Here is a 27,589-nt window from a genome sequence, read left to right as displayed (position 1 = left end):
GTAATCACAGACTCAGGTAATCACAGACTCAGGTAATCACAGACTCAGGTAATCACAGACTCAGGTAGTCACATACTCAGGTAATCACAGACTCAGGTAATCACATACTCAGGTAGTCACATACTCAGGTAATCACAGACGCAGGTAATCACAGACTCAGGTAGTCACATACTCAGGTAATCAAAGACTCAGACTCAGGTAATCACAGACTCAGACTCAGGTATTCAAAGACTTAGGTAATACAGACTCAGGTAATCACAGACTCACAGACTCAGGTAATCACAGACTCATACCCACGTAATCATATACTCAGGTAATCACAGACTCAGGTAATCACAGACTCAGGTAGTCACATACTCAGGTAATCACAGACTCAGGTAGTCACAGACTCACAGACTCAGGTAATCACAGACTCAGGTAATCACAGATTCAGGTAATCACATACTCAGGTAATCACAGACTCAGGTAGTCACATACTCAGGTAATCATAGACTCAGGTAGTCACATACTCAGGTAATCACAAACTCAGGTAATCACAGATTCAGGTAGTCACATACTCAGGTAATCACAAACTCAGTTAATCACAGATTCAGGTAGTCACATACTCAGGTAATCACAGACTCAGGTAGTCACATACTCAGGTAATCACAAACTCAGGTAATCACAGATTCAGGTAGTCACAGACTCAGACTCAGGTAGTCACATACTCAGGTAATCACAGACTCAGGTAGTCACATACTCAGGTAATCACAGACTCAGGTAGTCACATACTCAGGTAATCACAGACTCAGGTAGTCACATACTCAGGTAATCACAGACTCAGGTAGTCACATACTCAGGTAATCACATATTCAAGAAGTCACATACTCAGGTAATCACAGACTCAGGTAGTCACATACTCAGGTAATCACAGACTCAGACTCAGGTATTCAAAGACTTAGGTAATCACAGATTCAGGAAGTCACATACTCAGGTAATCACAGACTCAGGTAGTCACATACTCAGGTAATCACAGACTCAGGTAGTCACATACTCAGGTATTCACAGACTCAGGTAGTCACATACTCAGGTAATCACAGATTCAGGAAGTCACATACTCAGGTAATCACAGACTCAGGTAATCACAGACTCAGGTAGTCACATACTCAGGTAAACACAGACTCACAGACTCAGGTAGTCTCAGACTCAGGTAGTCACATACTCAGGTAGTCACATACTCAGGTAATCACACTCAGGTAATCACAGACTCAGGTAATCACAGACTCAGGTAGTCACATACTCAGGTAATCACAGACTCAGACTCAGGTAATCATAGATTCAGGTAGTCATATACTCAGGTAATCACAGACTCAGGTAATCACAGACTCAGGTAATCACAGACTCAGGTTATCACAGACTCAGACTCAGGTATTCAAAGACTTAGGTAATCACAGACTCAGGTAATCACAGACTCATACTCAGGTAATCACAGACTCAGGTAATCACAGACTCATACTCAGGTAATAACAGACTCAGGTAGTCACATACTCAGGTAATCACAGACTCAGGTAGTCACAGATTCAGGAAGTCACATACTCAGGTAATCACAGACTCAGACTCAGGTAATTACAGACTCGGGTAATCACAGACTCAGGTAGTGACAGACTCAGGTAGTCATATACTCAGGTAATCACAGACTCACAGACTCAGGTAATCACAGACTCAGACGCAGGTAGTCACATACTCAGGTAATCACAGATTCAGGAAGTCACATACTCAGGTAATCACAGACTCAGGTAGTGACAATACCAGGTATTCACAGACTCAGGTAGTCACAAACTCAGTACTCACAACTCAGGTAGTCCACATACTCAGGTAATCACAGATTCAGAATCACATACTCATAATCACAGACTCAGTAGTCACATACTCAGGTAATCACAGACTCAGGTAGTTCACAGACTCAGGTATTCACAGATTCAGGTAATCACATACCAGGTAATAACAGACTCGACTCGTGTAATCACAGACCCAGGTAATCCAGACTCAGGTAATCAACAGACTCAGGTAATCACAGACTCAGTAGTCACATACTCAGGTAATCACATACTCAGTAACACATACTCAGGTAATCACAGACTCAGGTAGTCACAGACTCACAGACTCAGGTTGTCACATACGCAGGTAATCACAGACCTCAGGTATCACGACTCACAGACTCAGGTAGTCACATACTCAGTAATCACAGACTCAGTAGCACTACTCAGGTATCACAGACTCAGGTAATCACATACTCAGGTAATCACATACTCAGGTATCACATACTCAGGTAATCACAGACTCAGTAGTATTCAAGACTTAGTAATTACAGGCTCAGGTAATCACGACTCAGGTTCAGTACACAGACTCAGGTAATCACTAATCACAGACAGGTATCACGATCATCATACTCAGGTAATCACAGACTCAGGTAGTCACATACTCAGGTAATCACAGACTCAGGTATCACATACTCAGGTAATCACAGACTCACAGACTCAGGTAATCACAGACTCAGGTAATCACAACTCAGGTAATCACAGAACTCAGGTAATCACAGACCAGGTATCACAGACTCAGGTAATCACAGACTCAGGTAATCACAGACTCAGGTAATCACAACTCAGGTAATCACAGACTCAGGTAATCACAGACTCAGGTAATCACAGACGTTTAGTAAAATGAAAATGTACAAGTAGTTATTTTGTATTTCAGACCAGGAATCCAGACTCGTAGTACTTATTAGACAGAAGAAATAGGCTTTTCAGGGTTTAAGGGGTTGTGTGGTTTTGTTGTGTGTTTGGTTTGTTGTGTGTTTGGTTGTTGGTGTTTGGTTGTGTGTTTTTTCAGGTCATCCAGTTCAGACATCACACATGCTGGTGATTTAAAATGGTATCCTCAGTTCCCGTTATACTGTATAACTCTGTGTACCTTGGTTACTGGTGTTACTGGTATAGCTGTATTCGTGGTAGCTGTTACCGTGTTACCGGTTCCGTGTGGTACCGTAGTAATGATTTCGTGTTACCTCTGTTAGCTGTGTATGTTGGTTCTTTGTTACTGTTTAGTTGGTTATGGTAGTTTGTTACAGTGTGTAAAGTTATAGGTACCTTTGGTTACCTGTGTTTTAAAATTTTGTGTTACCTTGTATCTTGGTGTTAGTTCAGGTAACCTATGTGTTACCGTGGTTACCTGGTGTTAGCTGTGGTTACCTTTATAGGTGTCATACTCGTTCTACCGGTGTTACCAGGTTTAAGCTGTGTATATCTTGTATTAGCTGTATTTAGCTGGTTTACGTGGTAGCCCTGTATTACCCGTGTGTTAAAAAACCTCAGGTACCGATTAGGTTACCCGTGTGTTAACCTAGTCACAATTTACCTCAGTTTACTGGTAATAGCTGTGTATTAGCTGTCGGTAGCCTTGGTTACCTGGGAATTTGTGTCACAGATATATTCGGTAGCTGTTGTCACCTGAGTCACTATCAGTATAGCTGGTGTTACTGGTTACTTGTGTTTACTGGTTTAGATAGTGTACTTTTAGTTGGTATGTTCGGTTACCTGTTCACAATCAGGTCAATCAAGACTGACTCAGGTAAATCACAGACTCAGGTAGTCACAACTCGGGTTAATCACAGACTCAGACTCAGAACATAATTCAGGTAGTCATATCCCCGGGTAATCACAGACTGGTAACACAGCCCGGGGTAATCACAAAATCAGGTTTCACAGACTCAACTCGGTTTCAAAGACTTAGGAAATCCAGACTCAGGTAATCACAGACCATACTCGGGTAACAAGACTCGGGAAACACAGACCAACCGGGGTAATCACAGACTCAGGTAATCACAGACTCATACTCAGGTAATAACAGACTCAGGTAGTCACATACTCAGGTAATCACAGACTCAGGTAGTCACAGATTCAGGGAAGTCACATACTCAGGTAATTCACAGACTCAGACTCAGGTAATTACAGACTCGGTAATCACAGACTCAGGTAGTGACAGACTCAGGTAGTCATATACTCAGGTAATTCACAGACTCACAGACTCAGGTAATCACAGACTCAGACGCAGGTAGTCACATACTCAGGTAATCACAGATTCAGGAAGTCACATACTCAGTAATCACAGACTCAGGTAGTGACATACTCAGGTAATCACAGACTCAGGTAGTCACATACTCAGGTACTCACAGACTCAGGTAGTCACATACTCAGGTAATCCAGATTCAGGAAGTCACATACTCAGGTAATCACAGACTCAGGTAGTCACATACTCAGGTAATCACAGACTCAGGTAGTCACAGACTCAGGTAATCACAGATTCAGGTAATCACATACTCAGGTAATCACAGACTCGGACTCGGGTAATCACAGACCAGGTAATCACAGACTCAGTAATCACAGACTCAGGTAATCACAGACTCAGGTAGTCACATACTCAGGTAATCACAGACTCAGGTAATCACATACTCAGGTAATCACAGACTCAGGTAGTCACAGACTCACAGACTCAGGTAGTCACATACTCAGGTAATCACAGACTCAGACTCAGGTAATCACAGACTCAGGTAATCACATACTCAGGTAATCACATACTCAGGTAGTCACAGACTCACAGACTCAGGTAGTCACATACTCAGGTAATCACAGACTCAGGTAATCAGACAGACTCAGGTAATCACATACTCAGGTAATCACGACTCACAGACTCAGGTAATCACAGACTCAGGTAATCACAGACTCAGGTAATCACAGACTCAGGTATACAGACTCACAGACTCAGGTAATCACAGACTCAGGTAATCACAGACTCACAGACTCAGGTAATCACAGACTCAGGTAATCACAGACTCAGGTAATCACAGACTCAGGTAATCACAGACTCAGGTAATCACAGACTCAGGTAATCACAGACAGTTATAAGTAAAAAATTGAAAATGTACTTAAGTGATTTATTTTTTAGTTTCAGACCCAACAGGAACTCCACAGGACTCCAGTAAGTGACTTTAATTTAGACAGAAGAAACATGGTTCTTTTTCTAGAGGTTTAAAGTGTGTGTGTGTGTGTGTGTGTGTGTGTGTGTGTGTGTGTGTGTGTGTGTGTGTGTGTGTGTGTGTGTGTGTGTGTGTGTGTGTGTGTGTGTGTGTGTGTGTGTGTGTGTGTGTGTGTCTCAGGTCATCCAGCCTTCACAGACCATACACACATAGCTGGTGAGTTTAAAATGTGTATTTCCTGCATGTCCCCTGTCTATTACCTGTCTATTACCTGTCTATTACCTGTCCATTACCTCTGTGTTACCTGTGTGTTAGCTGTGTGATAGCTGTGATAGTTCTGTGTTAGCTGTGTGTTACCTGTGTGGTAGCTGTGTGTTACCTTTGTGTTAGTTGTGTGTTACTTGTGTTAGTTGTGTGTTACCTGTGTGTAAGTTGTGTGTTACCTTTGTGTTACCTGTGTGTTAGTTGTGTGTTACCTTGTGTTACTTGTGTGTTAGTTGTGTGTTACCTGTGTGTTACCTGTGTGTTAGCTGTGTGTTACCTGTGTGTTACCTGTGTGTTAGTTGTGTGTTACCTTTGTGTTAGTTGTGTGTTACCTTTGTCTTAGCCGTGTGTTACCTGTGGGTTAGTTGTGTGTTACCTTTGTGTTACCTGTGTGTTAGCCGTGTGTTAGTTGTGTTACCCGTGTGTTACCCGTGTGTTACCCGTGTGTTACCTGTGTGTTACCTGTGTGTTAGCCGTGTGTTACCCGTGTGTTACCTGTGTGTTAGTTGTGTGATAGCTATATGTTAGTTGTGTGTTAGCTGTGTGTTACCTGTGTGTTACCTGTGTGTTACCCGTGTGTTAGCTGTGTTACCCGTGTTAGTTGTGTGTTACCTGTGTGTTAGTTGTGTGTTAGTTGTGTGTTAGTTGTGTTACCTGTGTGTTACCCGTGTTAGTTGTCTGTTACCTGTGTGTTACCCGTGTGTTAGCTGTGTTACCCTTGTGTTACCTGTGTGTTACCCGTGTTAGTTGTGTGTTACCTTTGTGTTACTTGTGTGTTAGTTGTGTGTTACCTGTGTGTTACCTGTGTGTTAGCTGTGTGTTACCTGTGTGTTAGTTGTGTGTTACCTTTGTGTTAGTTGTGTGTTACCTTTGTCTTAGCCGTGTGTTACCTGTGGGTTAGTTGTGTGTTACCTTTGTGTTACCTGTGTGTTAGCCGTGTGTTAGTTGTGTTTCCCCTAGTGTTACCCGTGTGTTACCCGTGTGTTACCCGTGTGTTACCTGTGTGTTAGTTGTGTGATAGCTATATGTTAGTTGTGTGTTAGCTGTGTGTTACCTGTGTGTTACCGTGTGTTAGCTGTGTTACCCGTGTTAGTTGTGTGTTACCTGTGTGTTAGTTAGTTGTGTGTTAGTTGTGTGTTAGTTGTGTGTTAGTTGTGTTACCTGTGTGTTACCCGTGTTAGTTGTCTGTTACCTGTGTGTTACCTGTGTGTTACCCGTGTGTTAGCTGTGTTACCCGTGTGTTACCCGTGTTAGTTGTGTGTTACCTGTGTGTTAGCTGTGTGTTAGTTGTGTGTTAGTTGTGTGTTAGCTGTGTGTTACCCGTGTTAGTTGTCTGTTACCTGTGTGTTAGCTGTGTGTTAGTTGTGTTACCTGTGTGTTACCCGTGTTAGTTGTGTGTTACCTGTGTGTTACCTGTGTGTTACCCGTGTTAGTTGTGTGTTAGTTGTGTGTTAGTTGTGTGTTAGCTGTGTGTTAGTTGTGTTACCTGTGTGTTACCCGTGTTAGTTGTGTGTTACCTGTGTGTTACCCGTGTGTTAGTTATGTGTTAGTTGTGTGTTAGCTGTGTGTTAGCTTTGTGTTAGCTGTGTGTTACCTGTGTGTTACCCGTGTGTTAGTTGTGTGTTAGTTGTGTGTTAGCTGTGTGTTAGTTGTGTGTTACCTGTGTGTTACCCGTGTGTTAGCTGTGTGTTAGCTGTGTGTTAGCTGTGTGTTAGTTGTGTGTTACCTGTGTGTTAGTTGTGTGTTACCCGTGTGTTAGCTGTGTGTTACCCGTGTGTTAGCTGTGTGTTAGCTGTGTGTTAGTTGTGTGTTACCTGTGTGTTAGCTGTGTGTTACCTGTGTGTTAGTTGTGTGTTACCCGTGTGTTAGCTGTGTGTTAGCTGTGTGTTAGTTGTGTGTTAGCTGTGTGTTAGCTGTGTGTTAGTTGTGTGTTACCTGTGTGTTAGTTGTGTGTTAGTTGTGTGTTAGCTGTGTGTTAGTTGTGTGTTAGTTGTGTTTTACCTGTGTGTTAGTTGTGTTACCTGTGTGTTACCCGTGTTAGCTGTGTGTTAGTTGTGTGTTACCTGTGTGTTACCCGTGTTAGTTGTGTGTTAGTTGTGTGTTACCTGTGTGTTAGTTGTGTGTTACCTGTGTGTTAGTTGTGTTTTAGTTGTGTGTTAGTTGTTTGTTACCTGTGTGTTAGTTGTGTTTTAGTTGTGTGTTAGTTGTTTGTTACCTGTGTGTAAGCTGTGTGTTAGTTGTGTGTTAGCTGTGTGTTAGTTGTGTGTTAGTTGTGTGTAAGCTGTGTTAGCTGTGTGTTAGCTGTGTGTTACCCGTGTGTTAGCTGTGTGTTAGCTGTGTGTTAGCTGTGTGTTAGCTGTGTGTTACCCGTGTGTTAGTTGTGTTAGTTGTGTGTTACCTGTGTGTTACCTGTGTGTTACCTGTGTGTTACCTGTGGTGTTAGCTGTGTGTTAGCTGTGTGTTAGTTGTGTGTTAGTTGTGTGTTAGCTGTGTGTTACCTGTGTGTAAGCTGTGTGTTAGCTGTGTGTTAGTTGTGTGTTAGCTGTGTGTTACCCGTGTTACCTGTGTGTTAGTTGTGTGTTAGTTGTGTGTTAGCTGTGTGTTAGCTGTGTGTTACCCGTGTTACCTGTGTGTTAGTTGTGTGTTCGTTTTGTGTTAGCTGTGTGTTACCCGTGTTACCTGTGTGTTAGTTGTGTGTTAGCTGTGTGTTAGCTGTGTGTTAGCTGTGTGTTAGCTGTGTGTTAGACGTGTGTTAGACGTGTGTTACCTGTGTGTTAGCTGTGTGTTACCCGTTGTTACCTGTGTGTTAGTTGTGTGTTAGTTGTGTGTTAGCTGTGTGTTAGCTGTGTGTTAGACATGTGTTACCTGTGTGTTAGCTGTGTCTTAGTTGTGTGTTAGCTGTGTGTTAGCTGTGTCTTAGTTGTGTGTTACCTGTGTGTTAGCTGTGTGTTAGTTGTGTGTTAGCTGTGTGTTAGTTGTGTGTTAGTTGTGTGTTAGCTGTGTCCTAGTTGTGTGTTAGTTGTGTGTTCCCTGTGTGGTAGCTGTGTTACCTGTGCAGGTACTGAAGGCTTGTTCTTTCTGTTCTCTTGGTTCTGCTTGTTCTCTGCAGGTCCAGTCACTGAACAGTACAACCCATCTGGTCAGGGTCCTGAAGGTGTGTATTCTTTATTATCCTCGTAAACTCTAGACATGATACAGCCACCGGACTATTGATCCTTTTTTCACCTTGAGAACTATCAGAAATGTACACCTCATTCAAAAAATCTCACTCTGCTTTTTGGAGCGCGTTTTGGTGTTTAATGCCGGAGATGACAGGGAGGTTCCTCTCGGCTCATTAGTGGTTGGAAATGGAGGATTTAAAGACCTGTCTCACAAAGGGACATTTAGCATTTAAATCGTCCCAGGCACCGCGACAGTGTGCAGGTGAATTCTTCTTCGTTGGTGTGGAAGCTCTGATGATTAATTAAGGTTTAAACTCTATGGAGGACTGAATTCTTCTTCGTTGGTGTGTAAGAGTCACAGAGAGATTTGAAAGTTCAAAAACTTTGTTTCAGGTGCAGAAAATGTGGAACTGGAGGATACCTGCTGACTTCCACATCAAGCCGCGAGTTCGATTCCTGCGCTACCGATTCCAATGTACCGACCAATCAGCATGGCCCAGGAAATCAGACCCCTCCCAATAGGTGTAGGCCCCGCCCTCTGTGGACCAGTGGCTCGTTGGTGATTTTGTATTTAAGTTTTGTTCATAGATGTTCATGTTGCGTTAGAAAGAGATAAGAGTTTGGTACCTAATGACGTCAAACAGGATGTGACATCATCTTCAACGTCAGCAATGTAAACAATACAATAAAGTTTTTGTCTATTTTGAACATCACACTGAGAAAATGTCTTTTGTACAAACTGGGGAGAGAGTATTTGTAAAAGAGAGAGTTTATTAGCCTGGAGTTGAGAGCAGAGGAACAGCTGACACGGCACACTGATATTTATATTACAGATCAGAGCCTTAATGTGCAGTAACATTTCTATCATCACAAACTTCTCCAAAAATATTCAGACTCCTCATGATATATATTTTACACAAAAGATAAACATGCAGAGAACACGGGTCACATGATGCTGTCAGCCTGTTTCTGATTGGACTGTGAGCAAGTGATCTTGAAGCACAGACCAGATCTAAAGTGAGAACAGTAGAAGAAGACATGTAGAAAGTGCTCATCTCAATCTGCATAATAAAAACCTCTCAGACCCTCGCCACGGTGACGTTGAGGTCAGAGGTCAGAGTCCAGGAGGGCGGGGCTCAGCAGGGTGGAGGCGGGGTCATCAGCGGGGGGGTCAGAGATGAAAAAAGGCTCCGCCTCCAGCTCCAGCAGCGAGGGCATGTAGGCCAAACCCCCCCTCCCCCGTGTACTGCACCAGCTGCTTCCCTGCACCAATGAGAGAGCAGCAGAGTCACATGAACAGTGTTGGTGTAAAGGAGTCCCAGTAATGTATTACTCTTTTATGTAACGCAGTAATATAACACATTACTGATGAGGTTAGGTAATGTAATACCGCTACAGTCCTCAGTGATGCAGATACAGCACTCTAACCCGACACTGAGGGCTGCTGGTTTCTAAGAATTCACCAACATCCAGAGGACCAGCAGGACAGGAACTCAGTAAGCCTGTTTTCTATTGGTTCAGAGGGAGAGCTGCATGTTCGGAGAAGAGACAGGACAGCAGCGAGCCGAGCAGCAGGACAGGAGTGATGTAACTCACTACAGAGACAGGAGTAATGTAACTCACTACAGAGACAGGAGTAATGTAACTCATTACAGAGACAGGAGTACTGTAACTCACTACAGAGACAGGAGTACTGTAACTCACTACAGAGACAGGAGTAATGTAACTCACTACAGAGACAGGAGTACTGTAACTCACTACAGAGACAGGAGTACTGTAACTCACTACAGAGACAGGAGTAATGTAACTCATTACAGAGACAGGAGTAATGTAACTCACTACAGAGACAGGAGTAATGTAACTCACTACAGAGACAGGAGTACTGTAACTCACTACAGAGACAGGAGTAATGTAACTCATTACAGAGACAGGAGTAATGTAACTCACTACAGAGACAGGAGTAATGTAACTCATTACAGAGACAGGAGTAATGTAACTCACTACAGAGACAGGAGTAATGTAACTCATTACAGAGACAGGAGTAATGTAACTCACTACAGAGACAGGAGTAACTGTAACTCACTACAGAGACAGGAGTACTGTAACTCACTACAGAGACAGGAGTAATGTAACTCACTACAGAGACAGGAGTACTGTAACTCACTACAGAGACAGGAGTAATGTAACTCACTACAGAGACAGGAGTACTGTAACTCACTACAGAGACAGGAGTAATGTAACTCATTACAGAGACAGGAGTAATGTAACTCATACAGAGACAGGAGTAATGTAACTCACTACAGAGACAGGAGTAAAGACAGGAGTAATGTAACTCACTACAGAGACAGGAGTACTGTAACTCACTACAGAGACAGGAGTACTGTAACTCACTACAGAGACAGGAGTAATGTAACTCACTACAGAGACAGGAGTAATGTAACTCACTACAGAGACAGGAGTAATGTAACTCACTACAGAGACAGAGTTAAAGACAGGAGTAATGTTACTCACTACAGAGACAGGAGTAATGTAACTCACTACAGAGACAGGAGTAATGTAACTCACTACAGAGACAGGAGTAATGTAACTCACTACAGAGACAGGAGTAATGTAACTCACTACAGAGACAGGAGTAATGTAACTCATTACAGAGACAGGAGTACTGTAAATCATTACAGAGACAGGAGTAATGTAACTCACTACAGAGACAGGAGTAATGTAACTCATTACAGAGAGGAGTACTGTAACTCATTACAGAGACAGGAGTAATGTAACTCACTACAGAGACAGGAGTAATGTAACCTCACTACAGAGACAGGAGTAATGTAACTCACTACAGAGACAGGAGTACTGTAACTCAATACAGAGACAGGAGTACTGTAACTCACTTCAGAGACAGGAGGTAATGTAACTCACTACAGAGACAGGAGTAAGTAACTCACTTACAGAGACAGGAGTAATGTAACTCATTACAGAGACAGGAGTAATGTAACTCACACAGAGACAGGAGTAATGTAACTCACTACAGAGACGAGTAATGTAACTCACTACAAGAGACAGGAGTACTTGTAACTCACTACAGAGACAGGAGTACTGTAACTCATTACAGAGACAGGAGTAATGTAACTCACTACAGAGACAGGAGTAATGTAAACTCATTACAGAGACAGGAGTAATGTAATCATTACAGAGACAGGAGTACTGTAAACTACAGAGACAGAGTAATGTAAATCATACAGAGACAGGATATGTAACTCATTACAGAGACAGGAGTAATGTAACTCACTACAGAGACAGGAGTAATGTAACTCATAAGAGACAGGTAATGTAACTCATTACAGAGACAGGAGTAATGTAAACTCATTACAGAGACAGGAGTAACTGTAACTCACTACAGAGACAGGAGTAATGTAAATCATTACAGAGACAGGAGTATGTAACTCATTACAGAGACAGAGTAATGTAACTCACTACAGAGACAGGAGTACTGTAACTCACTACAGAGACAGGAGTAATGTAACATCATTACAGAGACAGGAGTACATGTAACTCATTACAGAGACAGGAGTAATGTAACTCACTACAGAGACAGGAGTAATGTAACTCACTACAGAGACAGGAGTAATGTAACTCACTACAGAGACAGGAGTACTGTAACTCATTACAGAGACAGGAGTAATGTAACTCACTACAGAGACAGGAGTAATGTAACTCATTACAGAGACAGGAGTAATGTAACTCATTACAGAGACAGGAGTACTGTAACTCATTACAGAGACAGGAGTAATGTAACTCACTACAGAGACAGGAGTAATGTAACTCATTACAGAGACAGGAGTAATGTAACTCACTACAGAGACAGGAGTAATGTAACTCACTACAGAGACAGGAGTAATGTAACTCACTACAGAGACAGGAGTAATGTAACTCATTACAGAGACAGGAGTAATGTAACTCACTACAGAGACAGGAGTAATGTAACTCACTACAGAGACAGGAGTAATGTAACTCACTACAGAGACAGGAGTACTGTAACTCATTACAGAGACAGGAGTAATGTAACTCATTACAGAGACAGGAGTAATGTAACTCATTACAGAGACAGGAGTAATGTAACTCATTACAGAGACAGGAGTAATGTAACTCATTACAGAGACAGGAGTAATGTAACTCACTACAGAGACAGGAGTAATGTAACTCACTACAGAGACAGGAGTAATGTAACTCATTACAGAGACAGGAGTAATGTAACTCACTACAGAGACAGGAGTACTGTAACTCACTACAGAGACAGGAGTAATGTAACTCATTACAGAGACAGGAGTAATGTAACTCATTACAGAGACAGGAGTAATGTAACTCACTACAGAGACAGGAGTACTGTAACTCACTACAGAGACAGGAGTACTGTAACTCATTACAGAGACAGGAGTAATGTAACTCATTACAGAGACAGGAGTAATGTAACTCATTACAGAGACAGGAGTACTGTAACTCACTACAGAGACAGGAGTACTGTAACTCATTACAGAGACAGGAGTAATGTAACTCATTACAGAGACAGGAGTAATGTAACTCATTACAGAGACAGGAGTAATGTAACTCACTACAGAGACAGGAGTACTGTAACTCATTACAGAGACAGGAGTAATGTAACTCATTACAGAGACAGGAGTAATGTAACTCACTACAGAGACAGGAGTACTGTAACTCATTACAGAGACAGGAGTAATGTAACTCATTACAGAGACAGGAGTAATGTAACTCATTACAGAGACAGGAGTAATGTAACTCACTACAGAGACAGGAGTAATGTAACTCACTACAGAGACAGGAGTAATGTAACTCATTACAGAGACAGGAGTAATGTAACTCACTACAGAGACAGGAGTACTGTAACTCATTACAGAGACAGGAGTACTGTAACTCACTACAGAGACAGGAGTACTGTAACTCACTACAGAGACAGGAGTACTGTAACTCATTACAGAGACAGGAGTACTGTAACTCATTACAGAGACAGGAGTAATGTAACTCACTACAGAGACAGGAGTAATGTAACTCACTACAGAGACAGGAGTAATGTAACTCACTACAGAGACAGGAGTAATGTAACTCACTACAGAGACAGGAGTAATGTAACTCACTACAGAGACAGGAGTAATGTAACTCATTACAGAGACAGGAGTAATGTAACTCATTACAGAGACAGGAGTAATGTAACTCACTACAGAGACAGGAGTACTGTAACCCATTACAGAGACAGGAGTAATGTAAATCATTACAGAGACAGGAGTAATGTAAATCATTACAGAGACAGGAGTAATGTAACTCATTACAGAGACAGGAGTAATGTAACTCACTACAGAGACAGGAGTACTGTAACTCATTACAGAGACAGGAGTAATGTAACTCATTACAGAGACAGGAGTAATGTAACTCACTACAGAGACAGGAGTACTGTAACTCATTACAGAGACAGGAGTAATGTAACTCACTACAGAGACAGGAGTAATGTAACTCATTACAGAGACAGGAGTAATGTAACTCACTACAGAGACAGGAGTACTGTAACTCACTACAGAGACAGGAGTAATGTAACTCACTACAGAGACAGGAGTAATGTAACTCACTACAGAGACAGGAGTAATGTAACCCATTACAGAGACAGGAGTAATGTAACTCACTACAGAGACAGGAGTACTGTAACTCACTACAGAGACAGGAGTAATGTAACTCACTACAGAGACAGGAGTAATGTAACTCACTACAGAGACAGGAGTAATGTAACTCACTACAGAGACAGGAGTACTGTAACTCACTACAGAGACAGGAGTAATGTAACTCATTACAGAGACAGGAGTAATGTAACTCACTACAGAGACAGGAGTAATGTAACTCACTACAGAGACAGGAGTACTGTAACTCACTACAGAGACAGGAGTAATGTAACTCACTACAGAGACAGGAGTAATGTAACTCATTACAGAGACAGGAGTAATGTAACTCACTACAGAGACAGGAGTAATGTAACTCACTACAGAGACAGGAGTACTGTAACTCACTACAGAGACAGGAGTACTGTAACTCACTACAGAGACAGGAGTAATGTAACTCATTACAGAGACAGGAGTACTGTAACTCATTACAGAGACAGGAGTAATGTAACTCACTACAGAGACAGGAGTACTGTAACTCACTACAGAGACAGGAGTACTGTAACTCACTACAGAGACAGGAGTAATGTAACTCACTACAGAGACAGGAGTACTGTAACTCATTACAGAGACAGGAGTACTGTAACTCACTACAGAGACAGGAGTAATGTAACTCACTACAGAGACAGGAGTACTGTAACTCACTACAGAGACAGGAGTACTGTAACTCACTACAGAGACAGGAGTAATGTAACTCATTACAGAGACAGGAGTAATGTAACTCACTACAGAGACAGGAGTAATGTAACTCACTACTTTAAAGAGTAAGAAGTCATATATAAGGGATTACATTTTGGAAGTAACTTGCCCAACATTATGACCACATCAAATATCTACCACGCACTGATTGAAACAGAAGCACTGAAGTATGTGTGTGTGTGTGTGTGTGTGTGTGTGTGTGTGTGTGTGTGTGTGTGTGTGTGTGTGTGTGTGTGTGTGTGTGTGTGTGTGTGTTACCTATGTGGAGGCCATCCTCTCCTCCGTCATCAGACAGCAGCTAACAGGAAACACAAACAGCAGATTTTTACCATATCATAGTGTGTGTGTGTGTGTGTGTGTGTGTGTGTGTGTGTGTGTGTGTGTGTGTGTGTGTGTGTGTGTGTGTGTGTGTGTGTGTGTGTGTTCATATACTTAATCGATAGTTTGAATGGTCAAGACAGGAAGTGCAATTAAAGAGACTCACAGTGTCCAAACTGTCCAGGTCAAAGTCTCCAGGGGGGCAGGGCGAGCTGAAGAACTACACACACACACACACACACACACACACACACATACACACACACACACACACACACACACACACACACACACACAGTCTCAGTGGATAGGGCAGTGATGAGTGGACAGGTGGTTAATGTGGATCAGACTCACCTCCATCAGCGGAGAAGGGTCAAAGTTCAGAGCCTGAGAGTTCAAGAGGCTCTGCAGACCGCTGTCAATACTGTCCACGTGATGAGACAACTCACTCCTGAAACAGAGACACGTCTGAACTGTCAATACTGTCCACGTGATGAGACAACTCACTCCTGAAACAGAGACACGTCTGAACTGTCCATACTGTCCACGTGATGAGACAACTCACTCCTGAAACAGAGACACGTCTGAACTGTCCATACTGTCCACGTGATGAGACAACTCACTCCTGAAACAGAGACACGTCTGAACTGTCCATACTGTCCACGTGATGAGACAACTCACTCCTGAAACAGAGACACGTCTGAACTGTCAATACTGTCCACGTGATGAGACAACTCACTCCTGAAACAGAGACACGTCTGAATCTCCATACTGTCCACGTGATGAGACAACTCACTCCTGAAACAGAGACACGTCTGAACTGTCCATACTGTCCACGTGATGAGACAACTCACTCCTGAAACACAGACACGTCTGAACTGTCAATACTGTCCACGTGATGAGACAACTCACTCCTGAAACACAGAGACACGTCTGAACTGTCCATACTGTCCACGTGATGAGACAACTCACTCCTGAAACAGAGACATGTCTGAACTGTCAATACTGTCCACGTGATGAGACAACTCACTCCTGAAACAGAGACACGTCTGAACTGTCCATACTGTCCACGTGATGAGACAACTCACTCCTGAAACAGAGACACGTCTGAACTGTCAATATTGTCCACGTGATGAGACAACTCACTCCTGAAACAGAGACACGTCTGAACTGTCCATACTGTCCACGTGATGAGACAACTCACTCCTGAAACAGAGACATGTCTGAACTGTCAATACTGTCCACGTGATGAGACAACTCACTGCTGAAACACAGAGACACGTCTGAACTGTCAATACTGTCCACGTGATGAGACAACTCACTCCTGAAACAGAGACACGTCTGAACTGTCCATACTGTCCACGTGATGAGACAACTCACTCCTGAAACAGAGACACGTCTGAACTGTCCATACTGTCCACGTGATGAGACAACTCACTGCTGAAACCAGAGACACGTCTGAACTGTCAATACTGTCCACGTGATGAGACAACTCACTCCTGAAACAGAGACACGTCTGAACTGTCCATAGTGTCCACGTGATGAGACAACTCACTCCTGAAACACAGAGACACGTCTGAACTGTCAATACTGTCCACGTGATGAGACAACTCACTCCTGAAACAGAGACACGTCTGAACTGTCAATACTGTCCACGTGATGAGACAACTCACTCCTGAAACACAGACACGTCTGAACTGTCAATACTGTCCACGTGATGAGACAACTCACTCCTGAAACACAGAGACACGTCTGAACTGTCCATACTGTCCACGTGATGAGACAACTCACTCCTGAAACAGAGACATGTCTGAACTGTCAATATTGTCCACGTGATGAGACAACTCACTCCTGAAACAGAGACACGTCTGAACTGTCCATACTGTCCACGTGATGAGACAACTCACTCCTGAAACAGAGACACGTCTGAACTGTCAATATTGTCCACGTGATGAGACAACTCACTCCTGAAACAGAGACACGTCTGAACTGTCCATACTGTCCACGTGATGAGACAACTCACTCCTGAAACAGAGACACGTCTGAATTCTCCATACTGTCCACGTGATGAGACAACTCACTCCTGAAACAGAGACACGTCTGAACTGTCAATACTGTCCACGTGATGAGACAACTCACTCCTGAAACACAGAGACACGTCTGAACTGTCCATACTGTCCACGTGATGAGACAACTCACTCCTGAAACAGAGACACGTCTGAACTGTCAATACTGTCCACGTGATGAGACAAACTCACTCCTGAAACAGAGACACGTCTGAACTGTCCATACTGTCCACGTGATGAGACAACTCACTCCTGAAACAGAGACACGTCTGAACTGTCCATACTGTCCACGTGATGAGACAACTCACTCCTGAAACAGAGACACGTCTGAACTGTCCATACTGTCCACGTGATGAGACAACTCACTCCTGAAACACAGAGACACGTCTGAACTGTCCATACTGTCCACGTGATGAGACAACTCACTCCTGAAACAGAGACACGTCTGAACTGTCCATACTGTCCACGTGATGAGACAACTCACTCCTGAAACAGAGACACGTCTGAACTGTCCATACTGTCCACGTGATGAGACAACTCACTCCTGAAACAGAGACACGTCTGAACTGTCCATACTGTCCACGTGATGAGACAACTCACTCCTGAAACAGAGACACGTCTGAACTGTCCATACTGTCCACGTGATGAGACAACTCACTCCTGAAACAGAGACACGTCTGAACTGTCCATACTGTCCACGTGATGAGACAACTCACTCCTGAAACAGAGACATGTCTGAACTGTCCATACTGTCCACGTGATGAGACAACTCACTCCTGAAACACAGAGACACGTCTGAACTGTCAATACTGTCCACGTGATGAGACAACTCACTGCTGAAACACAGAGACACGTCTGAACTGTCAATACTGTCCACGTGATGAGACAACTCACTCCTGAAACAGAGACACGTCTGAACTGTCCATACTGTCCACGTGATGAGACAACTCACTCCTGAAACAGAGACACGTCTGAACTGTCCATACTGTCCACGTGATGAGACAACTCACTGCTGAAACACAGAGACACGTCTGAACTGTCCATACTGTCCACGTGATGAGACAACTCACTCCTGAAACAGAGACACGTCTGAACTGTCCATAGTGTCCACGTGATGAGACAACTCACTCCTGAAACACAGAGACACGTCTGAACTGTCCATACTGTCCACGTGATGAGACAACTCACTCCTGAAACAGAGACACGTCTGAACTGTCCATACTGTCCACTTGATAAGACAACTCACTCCTGAAACAGAGACACGTCTGAACTGTCCATACTGTCCACGTGATGAGACAACTCACTCCTGAAACAGAGACACGTCTGAACTGTCCATACTGTCCACGTGATGAGACAACTCACTCCTGAAACAGAGACACGTCTGAACTGTCCATACTGTCCACGTGATGAGACAACTCACTCCTGAAACAGAGACACGTCTGAACTGTCCATACTGTCCACGTGATGAGACAACTCACTCCTGAAACACAGAGACACGTCTGAACTGTCCATACTGTCCACGTGATGAGACAACTCACTCCTGAAACAGAGACACGTCTGAACTGTCCATACTGTCCACGTGATGAGACAACTCACTCCTGAACACAGAGACACGTCTGAACTGTCCATACTGTCCACGTGATGAGACAACTCACTCCTGAAACAGAGACACGTCTGAACTGTCCATACTGTCCACGTGATGAGACAACTCACTCCTGAAACACAGAGACACGTCTGAACTGTCCATACTGTCCACGTGATGAGACAACTCACTCCTGAAACAGAGACACGTCTGAACTGTCCATACTGTCCACGTGATGAGACAACTCACTCCTGAAACAGAGACACGTCTGAACTGTCCATACTGTCCACGTGATAAGACAACTCACTCCTGAAACACAGAGACACGTCTGAACTGTCCATACTGTCCACGTGATGAGACAACTCACTCCTGAAACAGAGACACGTCTGAACTGTCCATACTGTCCACGTGATGAGACAACTCACTCCTGAAACAGAGACACGTCTGAACTGTCCATACTGTCCACGTGATGAGACAACTCACTCCTGAAACAGAGACACGTCTGAACTGTCAATACTGTCCACGTGATGAGACAACTCACTCCTGAAACAGAGACACGTCTGAACTGTCCATACTGTCCACGTGATGAGACAACTCACTCCTGAAACACAGAGACACGTCTGAACTGTCCATACTGTCCACGTGATGAGACAACTCACTCCTGAAACAGAGACACGTCTGAACTGTCAATACTGTCCACGTGATGAGACAACTCACTCCTGAAACAGAGAGACACGTCTGAACTGTCCATACTGTCCACGTGATGAGACAACTCACTCCTGAAACAGAGAGACCCTGTAAACCCAGGGTCAGTGAGGAGCACAAAGCCAGAGCAGTGGTCCTCAGCAGGAAGAGGGTCTCCAGTAAGTCTCTGTACCAAACCAGAACCACTTCTCAGTCTCACACTGTTCTCAGCTGTGTGTATGTGTGTGTGTGTATGTGTGTGTGTGTGTGTGTGTGTGTGTGTGTGTTATAGAACATGCTATCACACAGACTCTAATAATAAGGTAAATAATCACTTGTCAGGTCGTGTCGATACGAGGCGCCAAACGTCTGGTGAGAGTCCACCTGCAGTGGGGGGGGGGGCGGGGGGGTCTGAGGAGCACAGGGGGGATCAATAAGTATATACAACTCATTCAGTAGACCGGGGGCGGGGGTCGTAACCCTTCTGTCTGAGGTACATGTACACATGCCCCCCATCATCTGAGCTTCATGTACCTACAGTCCCCCCTACACACACCTGAGGTACATGTACTCAGAGCCACCCCCACCCCTCCAGTGAAATAAGTTACTGACCTGTCGATGCAGGCGACCGTCTGACACTGCTGCTGAGGTGTGGGGGGGGCAGAGTTGGTGGTGCAAACGGACATAGCCGATTGGCTGGCTGGGGGGGGCCTGGAGGAGGCTGCACCTATCACAGAGAGAGAAACAAGATATAAAGAGAGGGGGGCGGGGGCAATACATTTTACCTGAAATGTGGGTGGGGGCTATGACATGTTACCTGTAGCGGGGGGGTTTAAGGGGGGCTGTTCGTGGTCCTGTAGGATAGAGTTGATGAAGGTGGTGGGGGAGAGGGGTGTGTCCACAGGTGAGTCCACAGGATTTGACGGCTCCTCTTTAACCCCCCCTGATTGGCTCTCCCTGAAACAGGAAGAGTATTGCTGTTTGTGATGGACCAATCAAAGAAGGTGAAACGCAGGCTGCTCATTTTGCAGACACAAAATGATTTAGTTCTCACCCTGGATCCGACCAATCACTGAGCACACTGTCGTCTGGGGGCGTGGCCACATCTGTGAGGTCAGAGATGATTGGTCCAGAGGTGAGGGGCGGGTCAGCTGGGAACAGACTTGCTGCACCCTGGTAACACAAACACACACCTAGCAGGTGAAGGGGGGTAACACACACACACAGACAGAGAGAGAGAGAGAGAGAGAGAGAGAGAGAGAGACCTACCTGCTCTAATGAGAACGGCCGGCTGTATTTGGGCAGGGAGTGGGCGGAGCTAGAGTCATTCAGCATCAGAGGACTGCAGACAGGAAGTACATTTAGGCATAGTTCAAACTATATGTATACAAATTCTATAAGTATGTATTAATACAAACACTGTTAGTATTTATTACTATCTTCCTCATAACACGTCATTTATGTTTACAGAGTTAAATGGTTTATTAAAACCAGCATGAATATCTATTGTAACGTGAGGTTTACTTCCCTGGACGAGCAAGGAAAAGGGAAGTTACCGAACAGATACACGAGCATATAGGAGAATATGTTATGAGTATTACAAATGAATGTTATAAAATAAATTCACGATTTACATTAACTCACATTTTCCTCTTGACTCCCAGGACCCTGTTGGACTGGACGAGAGACACCAGGAAGTGGATCAGCTGCAGAGCAACAGAGAGGTTTAGCTCACATGCTAGCATGCTATCGTATTGTGTTGGTGTATTTGGCTGTTGCTCACCTTGTTGACAACTTTCTGTTGCTGGACGTGTTTCTGCCTCAGGCTGGCCACCTCTCTCCACAGAGCCTCGTTCTCACTGCAACACAAACACATTCAGGACTAGGATGGACTGAGGACCAGGACGGACCAGGCTGAGGAATCTACATTAGCCCTGGCTAAATAATATTTGTTAGAAAGTGCAAAGTCCTAGGTTAGCGCTAAGTTAGCCCTGGGTTGGACCTGTGTTGGACCCTGGGCTGGACCTGTGTTGGACCCTGGGCTGGACCTGTGTTGGACCCTGGGTTGGACCTGTGTTGGACCCTGGGTTGGACCTGTGTTGGACCCTGGGTTGGACCTGTGTTGGACCCTGGGCTGGACATGGGTTTTTTCTGAGTTGGCATAGGATAGCTCTAGGTAAGCCCTTTGTTATTTCTGAGTTAGCTGTGGGTTATCCCTGGGTTGGACATGGGTTGGACTTGGGTTAGCCCTTGGTTATGTCTGGGTTAGCAATGGATCAGACCTGGGTTAGCCCTGGGTTATGTCTGGGTCAGCCCTTGGTTATGTCTGGGTTAGCAATGGGTCAGACCAGGTTTATGTCTGGGTTAGCCCTTAGTTAGCTGTGGGTTAACCATGGGTTAACAATGGGTCAGACCTGGGTAGACCTAGGTTAGCCCTTGGTTATGTCTGGGTTAGCATTGGGTTAGCCCTGGGTTAGAAATGGGTCAGTCCTGGGTTAGCTCTTGGTTATGTCTTGGTTAGCTGTGGGTTAGCAATGGGTCAAACCTGGGTCAGATCTGGGTCAGCCCTTGGTTATGTCTGGGTTAGCCCTGTGTTGCCCTTGGGTAGCCCTGGGTTAGCGAGGTGTACATGGAAGCCCTACTGTCTCATGGCGATGATCCTGGAGTCGATGGTCTCCTGTTTCCCCTTCATCAGCTGCACGTCGCTCAGGATCTTGTTGACGTCGTCTGCAGAAACCTTCACTTCCTCCTGACGCACCGACGACACCTGGACCATTCACAACACAGACATCAGCTTTTACCATGGGGAGCGCACAGGTGTGCGTGCGTGCGTGCGTGCGTGCGTGCGTGCGTGCGTGCGTGCGTGCGTGCGTACAGTAGTGACTTTGCGCTTGATGTTCTCCAGCAGGTGTTCTGTCCCCGATGAAAAACGGATGCTGGAACTCTGTGTCGTCTCCTCGCTTCACGCCCGCCCTGCCGATGTGCCCCACCCTTCCCGGAACCCCGCGACAGGAAAAAGAAATAACAGCCCCGTACCAGTCAACACACAAGATACGTCCACCGAAAATCACACCAAACAGTCCACCCAAAAACACAGTACCACAAATCACGTCCCCAAATACACGTCCAACAGTACACCACCCCCGTCCCCAAAACAAAAACCCCCATACACAACAACAAGCCCCCCCACAAAATACCCCATCCCCCCACACCCCCCCTAAACAGTCCACAAGGGGGGGGTAACACCCCTCCCCCCAACCCAACCCCCCCAATACAGTCACCCACGTACGCCCCCCCCCCCCAAAACAAAAATTTCCCCAAATTCCCCCGGTCACCCAAATAACCCGTCCCCCCCCAAAAAAACCAAACCCAAATCCCCGTCACACACAGACAACCCACAAAACCTTACCAAATCAGTCACCCCCCCCCAAACAAATCCCCCAGCCCCCAAATAAGCCCCACCCCCCCCCACAGAACCCCCAAAAAAAACCCCACCCCCCCCACGTCCCACAAACACAGTCACGTCCGTTCCGTCCACACAAAACACTGTCACTAGTGACTCCAGTTCACCACAGATCAGTCCCCAAAAACACAGTCCACAGCCACAACCCGCCTCTCCGGTCACACCTTCCACCAAATACACAGTCACACACAAATACACAGTCACACACAAATACACAGTCACACACAGATACAGTCACACACAAATACACAGTCACACACAGATACAGTCACACACAGATACAGTCACACACAAATACACAGTCACACACAAATACACAGTCACACACAAATACACAGTCACACACAAATACACAGTCACACACAAATACACAGTCAAACATAAATACAGTCACACACAAATACAGTCACACACAAATACACAGTCACACACAAATACACAGTCACACACAGATACAGTCACACACAAATACACAGTCACACACAAATACACAGTCACACACAATATACAGTCACACACAAATACAGTCACACACAAATACACAGTCACACACAAATACACAGTCACACACAAAAATACAGTCACACACAAATACACAGTCACACACAAATACACAGTCACACACAAATACAGTCACACACAAAAATACAGTCACACACAAATACACAGTCACACAGTCACACACAAAAATACAGTCACACACAAATACACAGTCACACACAAATACACAGTCACACACAAATACACAGTCACACACAAATACAGTCACACACAAATACAGTCACACACAAATACAGTCACACACAAATACACAGTCACACACAAATACAGTCACACACAGATACAGTCACACACAAATACACAGTCACACACAAATACACAGTCACACACAAAAATACAGTCACACACAAATATACAGTCACACACAAATACACAGTCACACACAAATACACAGTCACACACAAAAATACAGTCACACACAAATACACAGTCACACACAAATACACAGTCACACACAAATACAGTCACACACAAATACACAGTCACACACAAATACACAGTCACACACAAATATACAGTCACACAAAAAATACAGTCACACACAAAAATACAGTCACACACAAATACACAGTCACACACAAATACACAGTCACACACAAATACACAGTCACACACAAATACACAGTCACACACAAAAATACAGTCATACACAAATACACAGTCACACACAAATACACAGTCACACACAAATACACAGTCACATACAAATACACAGTCACATACAAAAATACAGTCACACACAAAATACAGTCACACACAAATACACAGTCACACACAAATACACAGTCACACACAAATACACAGTCACACACAAATACAGTCACACACAAAAATACAGTCACACACAAATACACAGTCACAGCACACAAAAATACAGTCACACACAAATACACAGTCACACACAAATACACAGTCACACACAAATACAGTCACACACAAAAATACAGTCACACACAAATACAGTCACACACAAATACACAGTCACACACAAATACAGTCACACACAGATACAGTCACACACAAATACACAGTCACACACAAATACAGTCACACACAAAATACAGTCACACACAAATACACAGTCACACACAAATACACAGTCACACACAAATATACAGTCACACACAAAAATACAGTCACACACAAATATACAGTCACACACAAATACACAGTCACACACAAATACACAGTCACACACAAATACACAGTCACACACAAATACACAGTCACACACAAATATACAGTCACACACAAATACACAGTCACACACAAATATACAGTCATACACAAATACACAGTCACACACAAATATACAGTCATACACAAATACACAGTCACACACAAATACACAGTCACACACAAATATACAGTCACACACAAATACACAGTCACACACAAAAGTCACACACAAACACAGTCACAGAATACAGTCACACACAAAAATACAGTCACACACAAATACACAGTCACACAGTCACACACAAAATACAGTCACACACAAATACACAGTCACACAGTCACACACAAAAATACAGTCACACATACACAGTCACACAGTCACACACAAAAATACAGTCACAGACAAATACACAGTCACACACAAATACACAAATACACAGTCACACACAATACACAGTCACACACAAATACAGTCACACACAGATACAGTCACACACAAATACACAGTCACACACAAATACACAGTCACACACAAAAATACAGTCACACACAAAAATACAGTCACACACAAATACACAGTCACACAGTCACACACAAATATACAGTCACACACAAATACACAGTCACACACAAATACACAGTCACACACAAATACAGTCACACACAATATACAGTCACACACAAATACACAGTCACACACAAATACAGTCACACACAAAAATACAGTCACACACAAATACAGTCACACACAAATACACAGTCACACACAAATACAGTCACACACAAAAATACAGTCACACACAAATACAGTCACACACAAATACAGTCACACACAAATACACAGTCACACACAAATACAGTCACACACAAATACACAGTCACATACAAATACACAGTCACACACAAATACAGTCACACACAAATACACAGTCACACACAAATACAGTCACACACAAATACACAGTCACACACAAATACACAGTCACACACAAATACAGTCACACACAAATACACAGTCACACACAAATACACAGTCACACACAAATATACAGTCACACACAAATACACAGTCACACACAAATATACAGTCACACACAAATACACAGTCACACACAAAAATACAGTCACACACAAATACACAGTCACACACGGTCACACACAAATACACAGTCACACACAAATACAGTCACACACAAATACACAGTCACACACAAATACACAGTCACACACAAATATACAGTCACACACAAATACACAGTCACACAGTCACACACAAATATACAGTCACACACAAATACACAGTCACACACAAAAATACAGTCACACACAAATACACAGTCACACACAAATACACAGTCACACACAAATACACAGTCACACACAAATATACAGTCACACACAAATACACAGTCACACAGTCACACACAAATATACAGTCACACACAAATACACAGTCACACACAAATACACAGTCACACACAAATATACAGTCACACACAAATACACAGTCACACACAAATACACAGTCACACACAAAAATACAGTCACACACAAATACACAGTCACACACAAATATACAGTCACACACAAAAATACAGTCACACACAAATACACAGTCACCAAAGAATAAAGGGATATAAACTAATTCCACTAGGAATACATTTATTTTCTTTAGAATAAAAACCCACAAACAGCATATAGGATATAGTTTGTACTTACACATATTAACGCCATATACAGTCAATAGCTTAAATAAATATATATTATAAATATAAAATGTTGTGCATGTGGACTCACACATGTTGAGCTGCCGGATGAAGCTGGCCATGTTGTTGTGTTTGAAGAACTTTGGGAGAACTTCTTTAGAGAAACGACCCTGATCAAACACATGAAAACTGGTTCCACTCTGACACACACACACACACACACACACACACAGAGAGAGAGAGAGAGAGAGAGAGAGGGAGAGAGAGAGAGAGAGAGAAGTGAAAACGGAATAATGAGTAAACATCAAAACACACCGCGTCCTGAACTGTAATAGCACTGCAGTAACGGTTCATACCTAAAGAAGTGTTGTTATCGGTAGTCATCATGTGTATGTGTGTCTGTATTCTTAATGTGTATGTGTGTCTGTATTCTTAATGTGTATATCTCTGTATTCTTAATGTTTATATATGTTGTTTCTATGTAGTATTCTTGGTGTACTTGTACAGAAATGTTCAACTCAACGCTCAGTTTGTGTGAAACCTGTTGCAGCTAACGGCTCACAGCTGTCCTCTGCTAGCTGTTAGCTGTGTTATGCTAGGCTAAGTACCAAGCTCCAGCAGATGAGCGGGTCGGTGTCCGGATCCTCCACCAGGGTCCATAGCTTCGTGAGGAAGGCCGGGACGTTTCCAGCGCCCAGCACCGTCCCCCCTCCTCCGGGAAACTCCATCACAAGATCAAGCAGCTAATCTGAGCTAACCGAGCTAAACCTGCTAACAGCTAACTCAACACCAACTGTCAGATCTGAGCCTCAGTCTGCTCCTGGCCTCAGAGGTCCTGGTTGGGTCCGTCCCTGGCGGTTTACAATGATTATCAATCTGTAGTTTTATTGTGTTTTTAATGTAAACTTCTCCGGAGAAAACAACAACTTAATCCTTCAAACAACTGCGTACTGTCTGCGTGATGACGCGTCACGTCCTCTGCTGTGATTGGCTGTCACCACTGCCTGACGTTACGTGAAACGCAACGTCCTGAGCTGATAAAATAGAGCTGGATCAAGATCAGATTTAATCAATATATATATATATATATATATATATATATATGTAAATGACATAACATAGTTGCCTCATTTAAGATATAATTAATTTCATCATAAGTTAAATAAATAAGTACTGTG

At 43.7% G+C, this 27,589-nt stretch overlaps 1 protein-coding gene and 1 long non-coding RNA gene across 2 annotated transcripts; one reads left to right on the top strand and one right to left on the bottom strand.

The window, feature by feature from the left end:
- Window positions 1-4,979: 4,979 nt before the first annotated feature.
- Window positions 4,980-9,108, top strand: LOC134874750 (uncharacterized). Its single transcript, XR_010167119.1, has 4 exons — window positions 4,980-5,013; window positions 5,192-5,227; window positions 8,385-8,429; window positions 8,830-9,108. It is a non-coding gene; the product is annotated as an uncharacterized LOC134874750 (long non-coding RNA).
- An 81-nt stretch (window positions 9,109-9,189) lies between these two features.
- hsf1 (heat shock transcription factor 1) lies at window positions 9,190-27,406 on the bottom strand. Its single transcript, XM_063898901.1, is given in 17 exon segments — window positions 9,190-9,669; window positions 9,671-9,699; window positions 15,111-15,150; window positions 15,337-15,390; window positions 15,525-15,621; window positions 19,838-19,911; window positions 20,114-20,229; window positions 20,320-20,459; window positions 20,557-20,675; window positions 20,772-20,844; window positions 21,147-21,208; window positions 21,286-21,361; window positions 22,145-22,269; window positions 22,378-22,423; window positions 22,425-22,493; window positions 26,505-26,611; window positions 27,020-27,406. Coding segments are annotated over 17 exon segments (1,473 nt in total). The 5' UTR covers window positions 27,140-27,406; the 3' UTR covers window positions 9,190-9,543.
- Window positions 27,407-27,589: the final 183 nt, after the last annotated feature.

This window comes from Eleginops maclovinus, chromosome 13 (assembly GCF_036324505.1).
Source record: "Eleginops maclovinus isolate JMC-PN-2008 ecotype Puerto Natales chromosome 13, JC_Emac_rtc_rv5, whole genome shotgun sequence".
In the NCBI taxonomy this organism is placed as follows: domain Eukaryota; kingdom Metazoa; phylum Chordata; class Actinopteri; order Perciformes; family Eleginopidae; genus Eleginops; species Eleginops maclovinus.
The sequence above is the reverse complement of the archived record's forward strand: the minus strand, read 5'-3'. Positions and strand labels throughout refer to the sequence as shown.